Genomic DNA, 15,174 nt, shown 5'->3' on the forward strand with positions numbered 1-15,174 from the left:
GACAAATGCATTCATCGATCATTTTTCCAATATTGATTGTACATAAGAATGTCAATAAACCGATTTAGGTATGATATCCAATTGAACCATTTCACGAGAATTGGATACTGAAAATATATATCCAACAAAGAAATTGGGTCAGATTCAGATTTCAAGAACAACATCCAATCAGATTTGGATCTAGGTTTTGATGTTAATTTAAAAATCAGATTCAGTTCGGATTTGGATTGTTCAATTTGGATTCAGATACAGATATGACATACATATTTTTTATTCATATTTGAATTTAAATTTAAATCCGAAATATATATATATATATATGAACATTCAAAGCACCGGATACAATAAAGAGTATGTTTGATTTAAATATGATCTATTTGAGCATATGAGATATTGAGAAGGAAATGAACGGCGCCACCACTAGAATACTACAATCATTCATGACATAAAATTGTCAAAATAAAACTTACGGGGAGCCTCGTTTTGTCACCGTTAATCATACTCCACACACGCACTCTCTCTCTCTCTTTCACTATCAATTCAAATATTTCACATGCATGGGAGTTGAATTGAATACATGACTCAGAAAAAGATTTTAAGACTATTTTTTCTTATTATTCTTCTCCTTCTCCCTTCCTCTCTCCCTATTTATTTCTTTCTCCCTTCCTCTCTCTCTATGTATTTCTTTCTCCCTTCCTCTCTCTCTATGTATTTCCGATTTGTACTTCTCAACCATTCTCTTCCCTCTAACATTAATGGAGATCTCAAGGAGGACACGGGACTGGAATTCGGTCTCATTTTGACACTAATACTCATGGATGGTGGATCCCCGAGTATGATGTGGATCCCTTCAGCTAGCAGCTGCCCCATGCACGCTAAAATTTATATATATATATATATATATATATATATATATATATATATATATATATATATATAGATGGCCGGATACAAATTATATATATATATATGCATGAGTCTTGGATCATTTAGATGGCCGGATACAAATTATATATATATATATATATATATATATATATATGGAGAACCAATAAAATGGGAATGTATATCAAAATTTGGGGACAAAAAGTCCCTTAATTAGGGTAACAAACCGCAAGACAAAAGCAAAAGAGAAAATATACAAAACAACGTACAAAAAAAAACAAAATAAGAGGGGTGAAAAGAGAGTGGAAAGACAGAACGGCAACATCACCCAGCTGCAGAAAGAGAACGACACCGTAGTTGAATGGCAAAATGAACATCTCTCTGCACAAGACGAGCTACAGACTCCGGCGAAAAAAAAGTACCCCTGGAGGCTTGCTGAAGAAAGAGAGAGAGGAAGAGCTGAAAATTAATTCATTAAAACGAGACACATCCAAAAGAAATGGACGGCAAGCCATACATAAATCATAGAAGCAAAAATGGTGAGTGAAATCTAACGGATGTCAAAGCGTCTTCCCAATGGCAGTCATGCCGGCGCGCAGGTTAAAAAGAAGGAGCTGAAAGTCGTACGGCTGCTCCCTACATAAATATAATACATTAATGTTGTGTGTTTTTCTTACTTTTCTTTTTATGAGAGAATTAGGCCAAAGAAAAATTAATTTTTTGAAATGGTTGTGCTACAATACCAAAGCTCCAACATATAACTTGCACCAACTTTCAACCCAAATCAAATCCAAGGTCCTTAAATCAAATCTAGAAATTTTAATTGAACTTCTTATATTTGGTTTCTAGTTCAGTTGAGTTAGAGTTCGTGCGTAACTTGGTTTAAAGGCAATGACAAAAATTTTTCAAAAAACCAAAGTTGCCTAGGACGTCATGCGCTCAAAGATCTGGACCCACCTGACGCGGTTGAGGGCTCACCAGCTCCTCAATAGACGGCCTGCACATAGGCAATAAAAGTATATCATTATTAGACCGAGTGATAAAGAAACTCCAGAAGGCACAAAAAAAAAAAAGATGCACCAGCCGGGAATCGAACCCGGGTCTGTACCGTGGCAGGGTACTATTCTACCACTAGACCACTGGTGCGGCTGTTATACGCTACTTATTATACATATATATATAGTATATGATCTTTAACGAAGAAGATATGGGACCGAAAAAGCGGGAAAAGAAAAGGCCTGATTTCAGTATGCAGTTTCATAATTGAATTTGGATCTGATTCTGATCTAACATGATTGCATATGAACGTCAGATTTTATCCTGAATCATACTTGGTTCAGAAAAGGCCTGAACATCATTAGATTATACATATAATCAAATTAGCGGAAGTTGGTACCATTACATCCTTTTTTATCATCAAAGTCAAGATTACTTATTTGTAGTTGCCTTCCTGCACTTTTACGTCAGTTTTAGCTTTTCTCTTAAGAATATTTTTCTTTCAATTTAACCATCGAACACATTATGCAATCTTGGCATTATGACTTTTAATCGTGCTTATCACAATGTCGGCGATATTGGATTTCTAGTGGTGGAACGTTGAAATTTCTATGAAGTGTTTGGGTTTCAGCACAGCATGTTGAAATACGTGCAATGGCATCAGGAAAGATGCTTGTCACTAGAAAAAAATGGAAGGACAGAGGATCCTCGAATGCTATACAGAGCTAAGTTTTCCATTGATTCCACTCCTCAGGGATTAATATTTTTCCTTTTTCTGATTCTTTAACCATCTTAGTTAATTTGGTTGTCGATTGTTATTTTCTTGTTATCTCTACTCTTGATATCAAGATGCTACCGCCGATTAAAGGTTTGTCCGAATTGTCCCATTTCAGGAACCAGAACCACGTGAGCGCGTAGATGTGAGACTAGAGACCTGGGAGTGACGGCAACACCAAAGATAACATGCAAAACTTCTTCTTAAAAAAAAAATGCAACTACAGTAAGCATTCTCGTTGAGCAAAAAAAAAATCTAAATCCTTTACATTTACAGGCTATTTGGAAGGTAGATATACAGGCAAGTAAGTGACTTCAACATCCCAAAATAGAAGGTTTCTTCAGCCAGTATTGTTTGAGCCTTTGCCTTGCATACTCCATATAATCGAAGTCGATTTCATTGACATGCTCCTGCACATGGACAAAATTTACCACACGCTGTCAGTATAGAAGCACAAAGCACTTTGGGAAAAATTTGATTGCTTGGCTCAAAGTAATGTGCTATCTTTGGCCCCAAAAGGAAGGTTATCATGAACTTAAAAGCTACAGTTTCAGAGGCAACATATATCTGGTTACCAGTTCTAAGTCAAACAACAGGAAAAGAAATGAGAGAATTTAGTAGCATTACCGAGATGATTCCCCATAAACCCCAGGTCAGATGACTTGCAAGGGTATACTTCTCCACATCGTTCAGAAGCTGCTCAACTACAAACTCACTAGTCTCATCACCTGTACGGAAAAGAAACAGCATTTCTGAGTTTCAGATAGGACCTTAATGATATTGTTGCAAAAGATTGTCAACAAGAATAGTGAAGCCATTCATCTGGAAAAGAAAAGGGATTCTCAGATTGAGGTCTTGCAACTCTTTTGTAATGGAGACCTGGAGAGTGCATGCAACACTTTTAACCTCTTTTAAGCTAAAGATGTCTAAATTATCAAAGCCAATTCAACACATCAACCTGATTTTCTTAACCCTGAAAACGATAAAGGATGCATCAAATGCAATGTATTTAGTTATTCTGTCAAACAAAGATTTTGATGATTTTGACAGAATAACAAACAAAACTGCCAACAGAAAACATGACATCAAAAAAAAAGAACTAAAACCAAAATTTTAGAGATCAATATTTCAGGTGACATCTTCTTTTGAAATCATCTTGTTCATTCACATAAATATGACAGGTCTGCTTTTATATCCCACTGATTATCAGGTGCTAAAATCTCAACAGGAAGCGTAAATGTTTTCCATGGGGTTAACAACCTAGTTGATATGAAAAGCTTGCGAAATATTCCAACTAATTTTGGCACCAAAACTAGTTCTAGTTGGCTGGGAGATATATTTCAAGCAACAAACATAAACTTCATCAAGGGTATTCTCCAAAATAATTGGGTAGGCTGCATTATTTTCTGCATCATGTATAACTGCTAATTCAAATTTCCATGTTCTTATTTATTTGACATCTGCCAAGCAAAACCTTTATCAAGAAGGTTTATCTAAATATTCAGGTGGAATTACGGCCCAGATGGTTCAGACAAGACAACACCTAATGGGTTAAACAGATTACTTGACCCCCTGGACCATTTGCAGATGGTAACATGCAATGCATGAAACCTCCATATAATCGAATATTTGTATTGGTATCCAGACACAAATGTACCTGAAGAACTTAAGTACACATGCACAAATCTTTTACGTTGCTCAAGACCTGTAACACAAGGGAAAGAAAATGAACGGAGTTAGCAAGAAGATTTTCTTCTCCACATTTAGCCATATTGTCTCATAACCGAGACCTCAAAATTTTTCTTCCTAAATAAATAGCAGCCAATTAACCTGGATATTTCTCGAAGTCCAAAATATGAGGTGTTTCAGTATGATAATCAGCAGCCATCTCACAGAAGTGATTTGCAATGTCATATGCAACAGGGTTGAAGCCAGCATACTCATAGTCCTAAAAAGGGAGAAAGGAAGAAGAATAAGTTGTTGAGTTAGAGTACAGTACACAACGATGATCTCAAAAGGAACACCCAAATATTAGCCATACATATACAGGTAGGCATTCTATCAAATCTTATGGATAGAAAAAATCAAGTTGCTTCCACTTGCCATTGTACCAGTCAAATAGTTAGCAAATGGAACATACTATAGACTGCACCAAACAATCAGCTATTCACAGTAGCTGCCTAACTTTTCAGCTTAATTTACGTTGCCTAAGGTGTTTTAGATTTTCTCTTTGGTTATTACTGAACAGTTAGAACTCTCTCTCTCTCTCTCTCTCTTTCTCTCTCTCTCTCACCCACACACATACAAGTCTGCTCAGTAAAAAGAGTGCTTTTAGTTTTTCTTTTTTCTTTTATTGATTCAAGGTCACAGGATTGAGCTTTAGACCAAACATGTCGTTGAAATATAACTTACAAAGGGAGGGAGGTGATTAAACGAATCAAGTGCAATCTGGTACAGTTTTTGAGAGTAACAGATAACCAAGCTTGTATAAAATTTTTAGGGAACAACAATCCCAGGGTCTAGGAAAACATGCTTTGACAAGCCAAAAAGCATCTAACCTTTGAATCCTTCATATCCCAGTCTAGTTTCTTTGTCGAAAAGAAAAAATCTTAATGCAAAGGAAAGGATGACTTATCTAGGGGGCCATTTGATAGACGTGAAAGGTATTTTAGGGTATAGTGAACGACATACATTCTGTAATCGAACATGGGATAAGTTTTTCTGAAAATACATTATCACCCTTGAAATCCAGGATAGTGTGCCCTGGGAGGATCTGACTATTTTTCCTGAAAACGTCCACCCATCGTATGCATGAAAAAACTTAGCCTAAATTCTCTTCAGGCTACAGAACACTGCCTACATGATGGAAGAGACAGTCAAAAGTAACTTAGCTGGGCATGAAAGTGACATATCAAAAATGAAAAAATTATGAGGAACACTTACTATTATGGTCACAGTTTTGGTTTCCTCGTCCATCATAATGTTACCATACTGCAGATCATTGTGGCAGAATCCTATATTGTCATTGTCCCTGAACAACTCCTTTTCCAAAGTACTTATCTCCATTTCAATCTTTCCCAGCTCGAATTCTACAGCTTCAGCTGCAGAACACACTTTTATAGCCGCTTTGAGCCAGTTCCTGTGAGAAGATTTATTAAGTATGTACCTTTGAACTTTCTGTAAGCGACTGAACAGAAGAGATCATATACCTCAGCCTATCCCACAGCAGGACATTCCTAGGGCCTGGCATCTCCAGGTCATGAAATTCTCTCAATTTAGCTGCTACAAGTGCAGATATTTCTGGATCACGCAGGTCAGATGCTGAAAGAGTCTGTCATGTCGTGAGAAAAGAGGAAACAGAACATATTTAGTCAAGAAAGGATGCAAAATCACAAGTTCAGCAAGTTCACTATTATTATCAAAGCAATCGAAGGTAAAAACACAAATAACTCTCTCTCTCTCTCTCTCTCTCTCTCTCTCTCTCTTTTGGATAACATTATGTCCTCCTCCTCCTACAACCAAATGACTCATAATAAGAGGTAGAATTTAACCAGCAGAATAGGGTTGAAAACATATAAGCGAAAGACAAACCCATTAGTGCAGTAAAAGAAGCTGGTAACTCACAATGTTGAAATGGAAGCCAATAGGAAACTTATCATACCCCATTCAAGAAAACTATCAGGAATCAAGAAAATACGAGCACGATGCAATCTCATTCTCTTATCTCTAAAGCAAACAGAGGAAGAGTTATAATTCAGATGCTAATCATGGGATCCAGAAATAATGGAAGCACGAACGGTTACAAAATCTAGCAGTTACTTTATTGATTATGGATCGCTCTGTTCCAATTTAATACACACATTCGTATGATTGAAGCATCAGAATCAGTCAAAAGCTTGATGCACTTTGATCGTCTTAGCTTAAAAATGAAGTGAAGCAGAAAGAATTGGCGAATTTCAGATGCTAAATAAAACGTCCCAGCAACCACTGTCGAACCAAGCACGGTCACAAAAGAAAATTTATTCCAACTGATCAATAAGCAGAAGAGTCCTCATAGAATAACAATATCTTTAGGAACAAGGCACCAAGCAGAATCAGAAACCCAGGGCAGCATCATCCTTTTACAATAAAAAGAAACAAACAGCACAAAGTTGATGTAAATTAGAGACTAAATGAAACGAACTAGCAGCTAATGAGAACATAAGAGAGGCCAAACCCTTTTTGCTTCGAAAGAAAACAATGGTATTCAAGAAACAAAACAGAAAAGGAGCGACGTGAGTGCCACGAGTCAATTGGAAAGAACTACAGGCCTAAGCATTACCCTAGCATGAATGAACTCCTCTACGCGGCCTTCCGGAAAACGGCCCAGAAGTCTCGGCCCCTGCCCATGCTTCGACATGCACTCAAACGTCCGGATCTCATCATGGCGATCGAAGAAGGCGTCGACCCCTTCGCCGTAAATCCTAACCAAAACCTTCCTGGTGGACGCCCCTTTCTCCGTCTGCCACCCACACTTGTACACCTCGTTCGTCATCGCTCCCTTGAGCCGAACGATTCTCAGTTCCTTCTGATCGACGACGTCGTCCCATCCTGACGCCAAGCAACGAAGGAGCTTCAGCGCCTCGTTGGGAAGGGAATGCTCCGCTTCTCTGTGAACCCCCACCATCTTGGAAGGAAAAGATCAAGATTCTCCAGGAAATTCCCCAAGGCAGCCGGTGATTGCCCCCAGAACCAAAACGCAATTCGCCGTCAAAAAAATCTACGAGATACACGCAAAATCCAAATCCTCCAAACCCCAGCCTCCCGAAATGAACACAGGACAGGACCCAACATGAGGTTCCCGAACACCATGCCGCTTTATCTCCAACCCATTTCGTCCTCCGTGTCTCCGGCGGAAGCTTCCGTGCCTCCTCCCCTAAGATCACAACATTCCGACGCGCTTTCCTACTTTGATTCAAATGCGCTAACCACGGTGTCATTTCCGACATAAATCCTTCCTCCATCGCCCGCCACGTTTCTGGAAAAGAAACTATCTTCCAACCATATCTCATCTATTTCTCATAACGCCGAAAGTTTCCTCATTTTGTTGGTCAAAAAAGTGGGCTTGATTCAGCGATATTTTATAAGTGTCACTCGTTGGTAAAAGCGATCGTTAAGTCGTTAACGGGCGGTGGTTTGAGGACCCCGTAAAGGTTTCTTCGGGTGGAAGCGTCCACGTGGCGGTCCGTGGTTGGCTTTTGTCCAGTCAAACGGTTAGTGAGCTGGCCGCGCTTTGGGTAGTGACCGTGTTCTAGACGTGTTTCCGTCCCGAACAAATCTGTTCAGGACAGCTGGAGCAAAAATGTCCCCGCTTTGTCCTACTCAAGAGAAACGTAACGCCATCGGTTGGACTCAAATTTCATGTTTAATTGGATCTGGCTGTGACTAGTGTCTGGTCCTACCAGGCTTCTTGGCGCACCTAACATGTTGCATGAAACGCACTAGGTCGGCCACTTTGCAGGCTTCTTGGCTGATGATGAAAATCAATATCAAATATTAAGGCAGCACATTTATGATACACTAAACATATTTCTGCTGTCAAACAGTTTGGGTTGTCATCATAGTAAGTGAAATTCAAAACTTAGGGACTCACTACTTGTTTGGCTTCAAGTCTTTGCACAGCTCGAGTGTAACTGATCTCTTGGTGCCCAGGTGAAAACGAATGAATGATGGTGCAAACCGTGCTTAGATAGCATTTCACTCTCTCGACATTATTGCTCTTGAGAGAGCTAGAAACAAGTACCCAACGATTTTTTTTTTTTATAACATCTCGACCCACTCTCACATCGAGCTTGGGTTCATAACCTCACAAGTCTCAATATGTCCTCATAATTTTGTCTTTTAAAAGATAAGAACCAGAACAACCAATCTCTTAGTTAACTGCCTTACAAATCTTCACGAGGATTCAAAAATCTTCAATATATTGTCTTCATGGGGTGCTAATTATAGGCCATGGCCATCCAAGCTCTTTAAACATCTTTTGCAAATTAAGCCAATTGAGTAGATGTGTCGCTTAGAGGGTGTTTTATTGCGTATTCGTTTTGGAAAAGAAAAAAATCTCTTCATTTTTGAGTTGAAGCAGTGGATTCAATTCTCACCTGAACCCACCATGAGAACAACTGCAACCACCATGAAAATAGCTGCCCACACCCTAGCTATGTCATATTGCCTTTCACTTAGAGGTGCATAACAAGTCGAGCCAGCTCGAGCTCAATTCGAACTCAACAGTCAAAACTCAACTTGATCTTGACTCATTTATATGCTCGAGTTCAGATATATGTCAAGTCGAAATCTTAAACGAGTCGAATTTGAATTGCAAAAACTCAAGTCACTTAAACTCGACTACAAAATGAACGTTGGATTATAATAGAAGAATAGTAAAACGAGTAGCAACTAAACGAGTTAAATAAGTTAAAACAAAGGAGTTAAACGAGTCGAATGTGTGCTTGACGTTGTATCATCAAGTCGAGCTCAGGCTTGTTCGATCAAGCTTAAGCAGAGTTTAAGTTTTTCAAATTGAGTCAAGTTCAAATTGGCCATGTGCAGCCCTACTTTCACTTTCCACGAATTTTTTCAAAAAAGCAAATTAAAGAATATCAACTTTAATTTACATGTATGTCGAAATCGTCAAGAAAAGATGTCAGGTCTTTTTATATATATATATATATATTGCGAACCGTAGCCATGTTTATATTCCAAAGCCAAACAAGAGCAAACAAAATAAATGCAATCATAAAAGAAAGCAATCTAGAAATGTTGCCTGTGATTAGACGCTCCATTCGTACCACTTGTACGATGGCAATCACACCCACTGTTGTGACCAAGGATTGCATGTCCATAGTTGTCTCCTATGATTGCATGCGCAGCTTTTTCCAGCTGCTGTTATGATATTATTATTATTTTTCAGCGGCTGTTATGAAATTATTATTATTGTTGTTGTTGTTGTTGTGAAATCACATGTAAGGTGATGTGATCTCCATATGTGAAATTAATTTGTTTTAACACTTAGGGCATATTTCAGAAGAATCTAAGGTTGTGTTTGATCACCTCATATCTTAGGTTCGTACCTGCATAAAAAAAAATGTGTTAGATATCTTGAAGATCTCAATAACATGTTAAAAAACCAAGAATTTATGGTTGGATGGAAGGAGATCTCAATAACATATTAAAAACCAAGAATTTAAGGTTGGATGGGAGGAGGTCTGCTCTTAAATTCATGGATCTAAGATCTTAGAATCTCAAGTCATCGCTGGTCTGCATGATCTGAGATGTGCGGTGAAACAAACACAAAGTTAACATCATCAGTTTTCTTATTTTATGGGGAGAAACACGGCTAAGTAATCGGCAATGGCAAAAACCACACTTAACATTTTCATAGTATGTCAAACACAAGTAATGTTTTTGTTCCATTGGTAAGAAATAATTAATCATTCAATCATGGGTTGTTACTAACTTGAGCTTGGTTTAAGATGATAAATGCAATGCCAAAATGCATTTAATACGATGGCAAATTGTATGTTCATTAGTCCGCATTGGCTTTGTTAACCATATCTGATAATATCAGTACATGATTAATTGTATCCAAGTAACTTAGCATTTTTATTAATATTTAAATAATTATTTGCTTTTTTAACAATGTTACAGAGCTGTTCAAGGAAGACATAATTGTATTGATAAAGTTACAGAATAAATTTCTCGTCCTACTTTAAGAAGGTAAAACGGTATTTTTTTAATATATTAACAACTAAACCTTCAAAGTAATCTTACTTATCTTTTCTATTGTTGACAATTTTCTTGGTGCATTTTTTGAAAATTTCCCCAATTGTAAATTTGTTACCATACATTCATGAACAAACAAATTTTTTTTTTTCATTCCATAACTTTGAAACATTTTATTTATGGGCCTTTAGTGGACCTGCATGGGCAGTGGATAGTAGTTTGTCCCTCCATAAATTCCAACAGACATTCACAAGTTACTGTTACCAATAATCATTCTCTTCTCAACCTTTTTCTTGCGCTTTCTTCTTGCTTTTTCTCCAATCCACTTTTATCATTAGAAAAAAGAAAAAGCCATGTTTCCTGCAGGTGAGGTGGAAGATTCAGGTTGAGTGGAAGATTCTTGATCAGGAACCCACATGATCTAGTCTCTTCCTTTTTCTCTCTCAGTGGCAAGGGTGCCCCTAATAAAGGAAAGGACACACTGAAGAAAAGGCAGCACCCAGCACAAACTTTTAGTGTAAATGTTCTGGCTGTCAACAGTAACAGTGATTTGATGTCACCAATATGCATGGGAGGGCTTAGCCCTTTTACTACAGGAGCCTATGCCCTCATAGAATTGCCATTTAGGACTACCCACATCAATGGATGCCTCAAGAGAGAGAGGGAGAGAGACTCTGTTGGGTTACTTCTTTTGGAGAAGTTTAAGGTAGGAAGAGGTATTCATTAACATATTTGCAGTGCTGATCTGCAGTTTTTTCTCTTCCTTTCTATATTTCTCTCAAATTTTTTCCTTTAAACATGTCCTTTTGTCTCTGATAGGTTCTGCTGAGTCGCCTAGCTCACTGCTTTCTTCTGTCCGAAGGGGCATGGGACGGTTGTTAATGTTTCATATCTTCACTATATTTTTAATATGAGTTATGGCGTGAGTTAGTGAGGTGGTTACTTTTACTTTATGGTCCATTAGTTCGAAAGTTTCATAAGAAAAAAAAATTATGAAATTATGAATAGTTATTAAAATAAGGAGTTTTATGTTTAAATAGATACAAATGAATTGTGTAACTTAAGTCTCTTGGTGACCTATAAATAGGCTATGTATTTGTCATGGATAAAAATAGAGAAATGAAAGAAGCCTTTTATGTTTAAGTACATGTATTTCTAGCATTGTGTAGCTAGTTTTCTCTTTCTTTTGAGAATTTTTCAACTCTGCATTTCCAACAAAGTGGTATCAAAGTCAGGTTTGAGGTGTGCCATGGAATTGCAAATATTACTGCTGAAGCAGAAGTGTTGGAAAGTGAAGGCTGAGTTGAGCACGTAGAGAGATATTGGTAAACATGACATTTGGTATGATTTCCTTAAACTTGTCGTGCACTTTGGTTTCTATTTTCAATGGTAAAAACTTATGCTTGTTGGAGCATCAAGACTAAAACATTTTTTATTTCTCAAGATTTATGGGATTTGGTTGATAATGATGTCGCTAGGGAGAATGAAAAATCACCTAGAAAATCAGGAGGCAAATTAGAAAAACAAAAAAAAGATGCAAAAGCATTATTGGTTTTGCAACGAGCAATTACTGTCTTACTGATAACATTTTGCAAATGCAATCACAGCCAACCAGGTATGGAATATTTTAAAACAAGATTGTCCTGGAGACAAGAAGGTAGTGACCGTTAAGTTACAAACCCCACATAGAGATTTTGTAACATTTTTTTATGAAAAATGGTAAATATGTGCAAGACTTCTTTTCCAAACTTATGGTTATTATAAACCAAATGAGGTCTTTCATAGAGAATATTTCTGATCAAAAGATTGTGGAAAAATTCATAAGTCTTCCTCATAAGTTTGATAATGTAGTAGCTGCAATTGAAGAATCTAAGGATTTGTCATCGTACAATCTTAATGAGTTTGCGTGAGAGTCGTATGAATAGAGTTGAAGAAAAAACTGTTGAGTATGTTCTCTAGACTAGAATGGAAAAATCAAAAGAGAAATTGATTGAATGGACCAATGATCAAAAAGGTGGATTTAGAAGTCACAACAGAGGAGGCTATAGAGGCAGCTTTTATGGTAGAAAAAGAGGCCGTGGAAGGCATTGTGCATAGTTCTCTAAGGAAGGTAATACCTACAAACCAAACTATAAAACAAAGCAATACTTCTGTTACAAAAAAAATTGGGCATATTGAAGCAAATTGCCTTGAGAAAAATACAATATAAGCAAATATTGTAGAGGATTATACTAATTTATTTCTTAACAATTGTGAAAAAGCGGCTTGGCTTCTAAACAATGGTTGCAACAATCATATGACAGGAAAGAGAGATTTTTAAAGAGCTTGTAAAGTTGGAGGTCAAGTTAGGTGATGATAACAAGATAAAAGTGGAAGGAAAACATATTATTGTTGTGAAAATCAAATCAGGCAAAGAAAAATTTATTCAAGATGTGTATTTTGTACATGGTTTATCTCATAACAAAAAGCCCCATCCTACAAAATAAATTGTTTCCACTTGTGGTTGCAACTATGAATACATGTTCATTAGTGGCTAGTACCAATAACAAGTTGAAATTGTGGCACATACGATATAGGCACTTGCACCATAGTGGTTTGAATTTATTAAATCAAAAGAATATGTTGCATGGTTTACCATTTATTTCAATGGCTGATAAAGTTTGTGAATGTTGTGTTTTTGGAAAATAACATCGAATTTCATTTCCAATAAAAAAAGCATGGAAGGCTAGGAAACCACTTGAACTTCTTCATGGTGACATTTGTGGCCAATGAACACATTGTCAATAAATAAGAGAAATATCTCTTATTATTCATTGATGATTATACACATATGAGTTGAATTTATTCTTTTAGCACAAAAATCAGATATCTTTGACAAATTTAAAGAATTTAAAGTGCTGGTTGAAAAAGAAAGTGGTCTACCAATAAAAACATTAGTACTGATAAGGGAAGTGAATTTGTTTTTGAAAATGTTATTTCAAAAGATAAAAACCCACAAGTTCTATATAAATAGGTGGTTATCATTGGTTTAGAATGTTAGTAGGATGATCAGAGGTCTCCCTCTATTACCAAATGATTATATGAAACATTTAAAAAAGGCACTCAATATTTGAATGTATTACCAAGGCCTTCCCAACTTTTGAAGATTTACTTTTCAGCAAAGTAATTCACAAATAACTGCATTGGAGGGGATAGAAAACACTATATGTGATGCAACTATGCCTAGGTACCCTCCAACACTGGTTTGAATAACTAAAGCGCGTTTCTCCTCTTTCCATCCTCGAACGGAGCCAGTTTTATGGTTTCCAATGGTCAACACTGAGAGTATTCATAGGTAAGTCGTGGAGGCATGGTTACATGTAGGAGGTGCACCATGCACAACCTTTAGCGCACAACATCTGTCCTCTTGGCTCACTTTCATTGGGGCCCTAGCCCACTCTCATTGGGGCCCTAGCCCACTCCTAAGATTATATGTCATGCACATGGACTTATGTACAATGCAAAGGTGAACAAGCTTGTGCATATAACCAGCTTGTAAGTTCTCTACCTCTCTCTCTCTCTCTCTCTCTCTCTCTCTCTCTCTCTTTGTGTCCACCTTCCACATTAGTTTAGGTGTTTCGTTGTGTTCTACCATCATTCATTGTTGCTATTCATGAATTTCAGCTACCATCTCAACTGCCGGTTTTTTCGTCATCCATAATTGTGCCCAATTTCATAAGAGAATGAGCTTTGTATGTTACTCTATGTACACAACAGCCATATACCGGAAAGTGAACCCTACTACCAATATGCATATTTACTTCAATGCCCTAACATTGCACATGCATAGTGAACATTCTTAACAATGATGCTATTTCACACCTCTTTCATTATCTCATATTCATGTCGTTATCTCTTACTCACTATCTCATATTCCTGTCATTATTTTATAACTATGTCATTATCTCATGCCACCCTCTATCATAACATACATATGAGATAATAAAATAGGTATGATAACGACAAAGATATGAGATAATGGCAGGAATATTAGATAATTGGACACGGCATGAGTGAAACAAAAATCAAAGACACTTCTTTGCCTTTGAGAGAAGTATATTGGTCATAAAAACCTGCATATGTGAACTAACGCAATTAATCAAGTTTGTACAATTAATCAAGTTTGTATTTTATCCAATTGCAAAACCTTTGGTCACCAAGTAGCAGCATCTCAGGACCTGTGTAAAAAATTTTCATAAATAAACCGGCCACTTGCTTCTCACAGCTATGCTGGTGTTGAAAAGGGCGTTTGATAAAAAAAAAAAAACAAAAACAAAACAAAACAAAGATCACCACAGTATTGCTGCTCCCTCGAAAAATGCCACTCTCCCCACGATATGAATTAGAGACCACCGTATCATATCATCCGTCGTATCATATCATGTATTCTATTAGCACATTACTTACATTTTTTGGCAGTATCCGCTAGAAGCACTTTGGAAATTTTCTGGCCGTTTATTTTAGGGGCGATGATAAGTGACAGTCGATATTCATCATTGAGGTATGCTTTTGTCCACCTTGCAAGGTCCAACTCTGCTTTTCAGACAATAAGCTTTTCACTTTTCAGAGGTAGTCAAATGGTGGTCGTCCACTCCTTCACCGATGCTGCTACTGCCGCTGCTTGTTCTTCTTCACCGGCCCTGCCATTGCCGCCGGCAGCCGATTCTATAGAAGCTTACGAAATCTAACTTGAAACCCTCAAATTTGTAACCTACGTCTAC

The 15,174-nt window shown here is 37.3% G+C and overlaps 1 protein-coding gene and 1 non-coding gene across 2 annotated transcripts; both read right to left on the reverse strand.

Moving 5' to 3' along the window:
• Positions 1 to 1,960: 1,960 nt before the first annotated feature.
• TRNAG-GCC (transfer RNA glycine (anticodon GCC)) lies at positions 1,961 to 2,031 on the reverse strand. Its single transcript has one exon. It is a non-coding gene; the product is annotated as a tRNA-Gly (tRNA).
• An 809-nt stretch (positions 2,032 to 2,840) lies between these two features.
• On the reverse strand, positions 2,841 to 7,570 carry LOC116246240 (probable choline kinase 2). Its single transcript, XM_031618002.2, has 7 exons — positions 6,978 to 7,570; positions 5,866 to 5,987; positions 5,600 to 5,795; positions 4,487 to 4,604; positions 4,314 to 4,361; positions 3,284 to 3,384; positions 2,841 to 3,066 (listed from the first exon to the last, which is right to left on the reverse strand). The coding sequence occupies exons 1-7, from the start codon at positions 7,320 to 7,322 to the stop codon at positions 2,971 to 2,973; spliced, it is 1,026 nt and encodes a 341-aa protein (XP_031473862.1). The 5' UTR covers positions 7,323 to 7,570; the 3' UTR covers positions 2,841 to 2,970.
• Between the last annotated feature and the right edge of the window lie 7,604 nt (positions 7,571 to 15,174).

Source organism: Nymphaea colorata, chromosome 1 (assembly GCF_008831285.2).
Source record: "Nymphaea colorata isolate Beijing-Zhang1983 chromosome 1, ASM883128v2, whole genome shotgun sequence".
In the NCBI taxonomy this organism is placed as follows: Eukaryota; Viridiplantae; Streptophyta; class Magnoliopsida; order Nymphaeales; family Nymphaeaceae; genus Nymphaea; species Nymphaea colorata.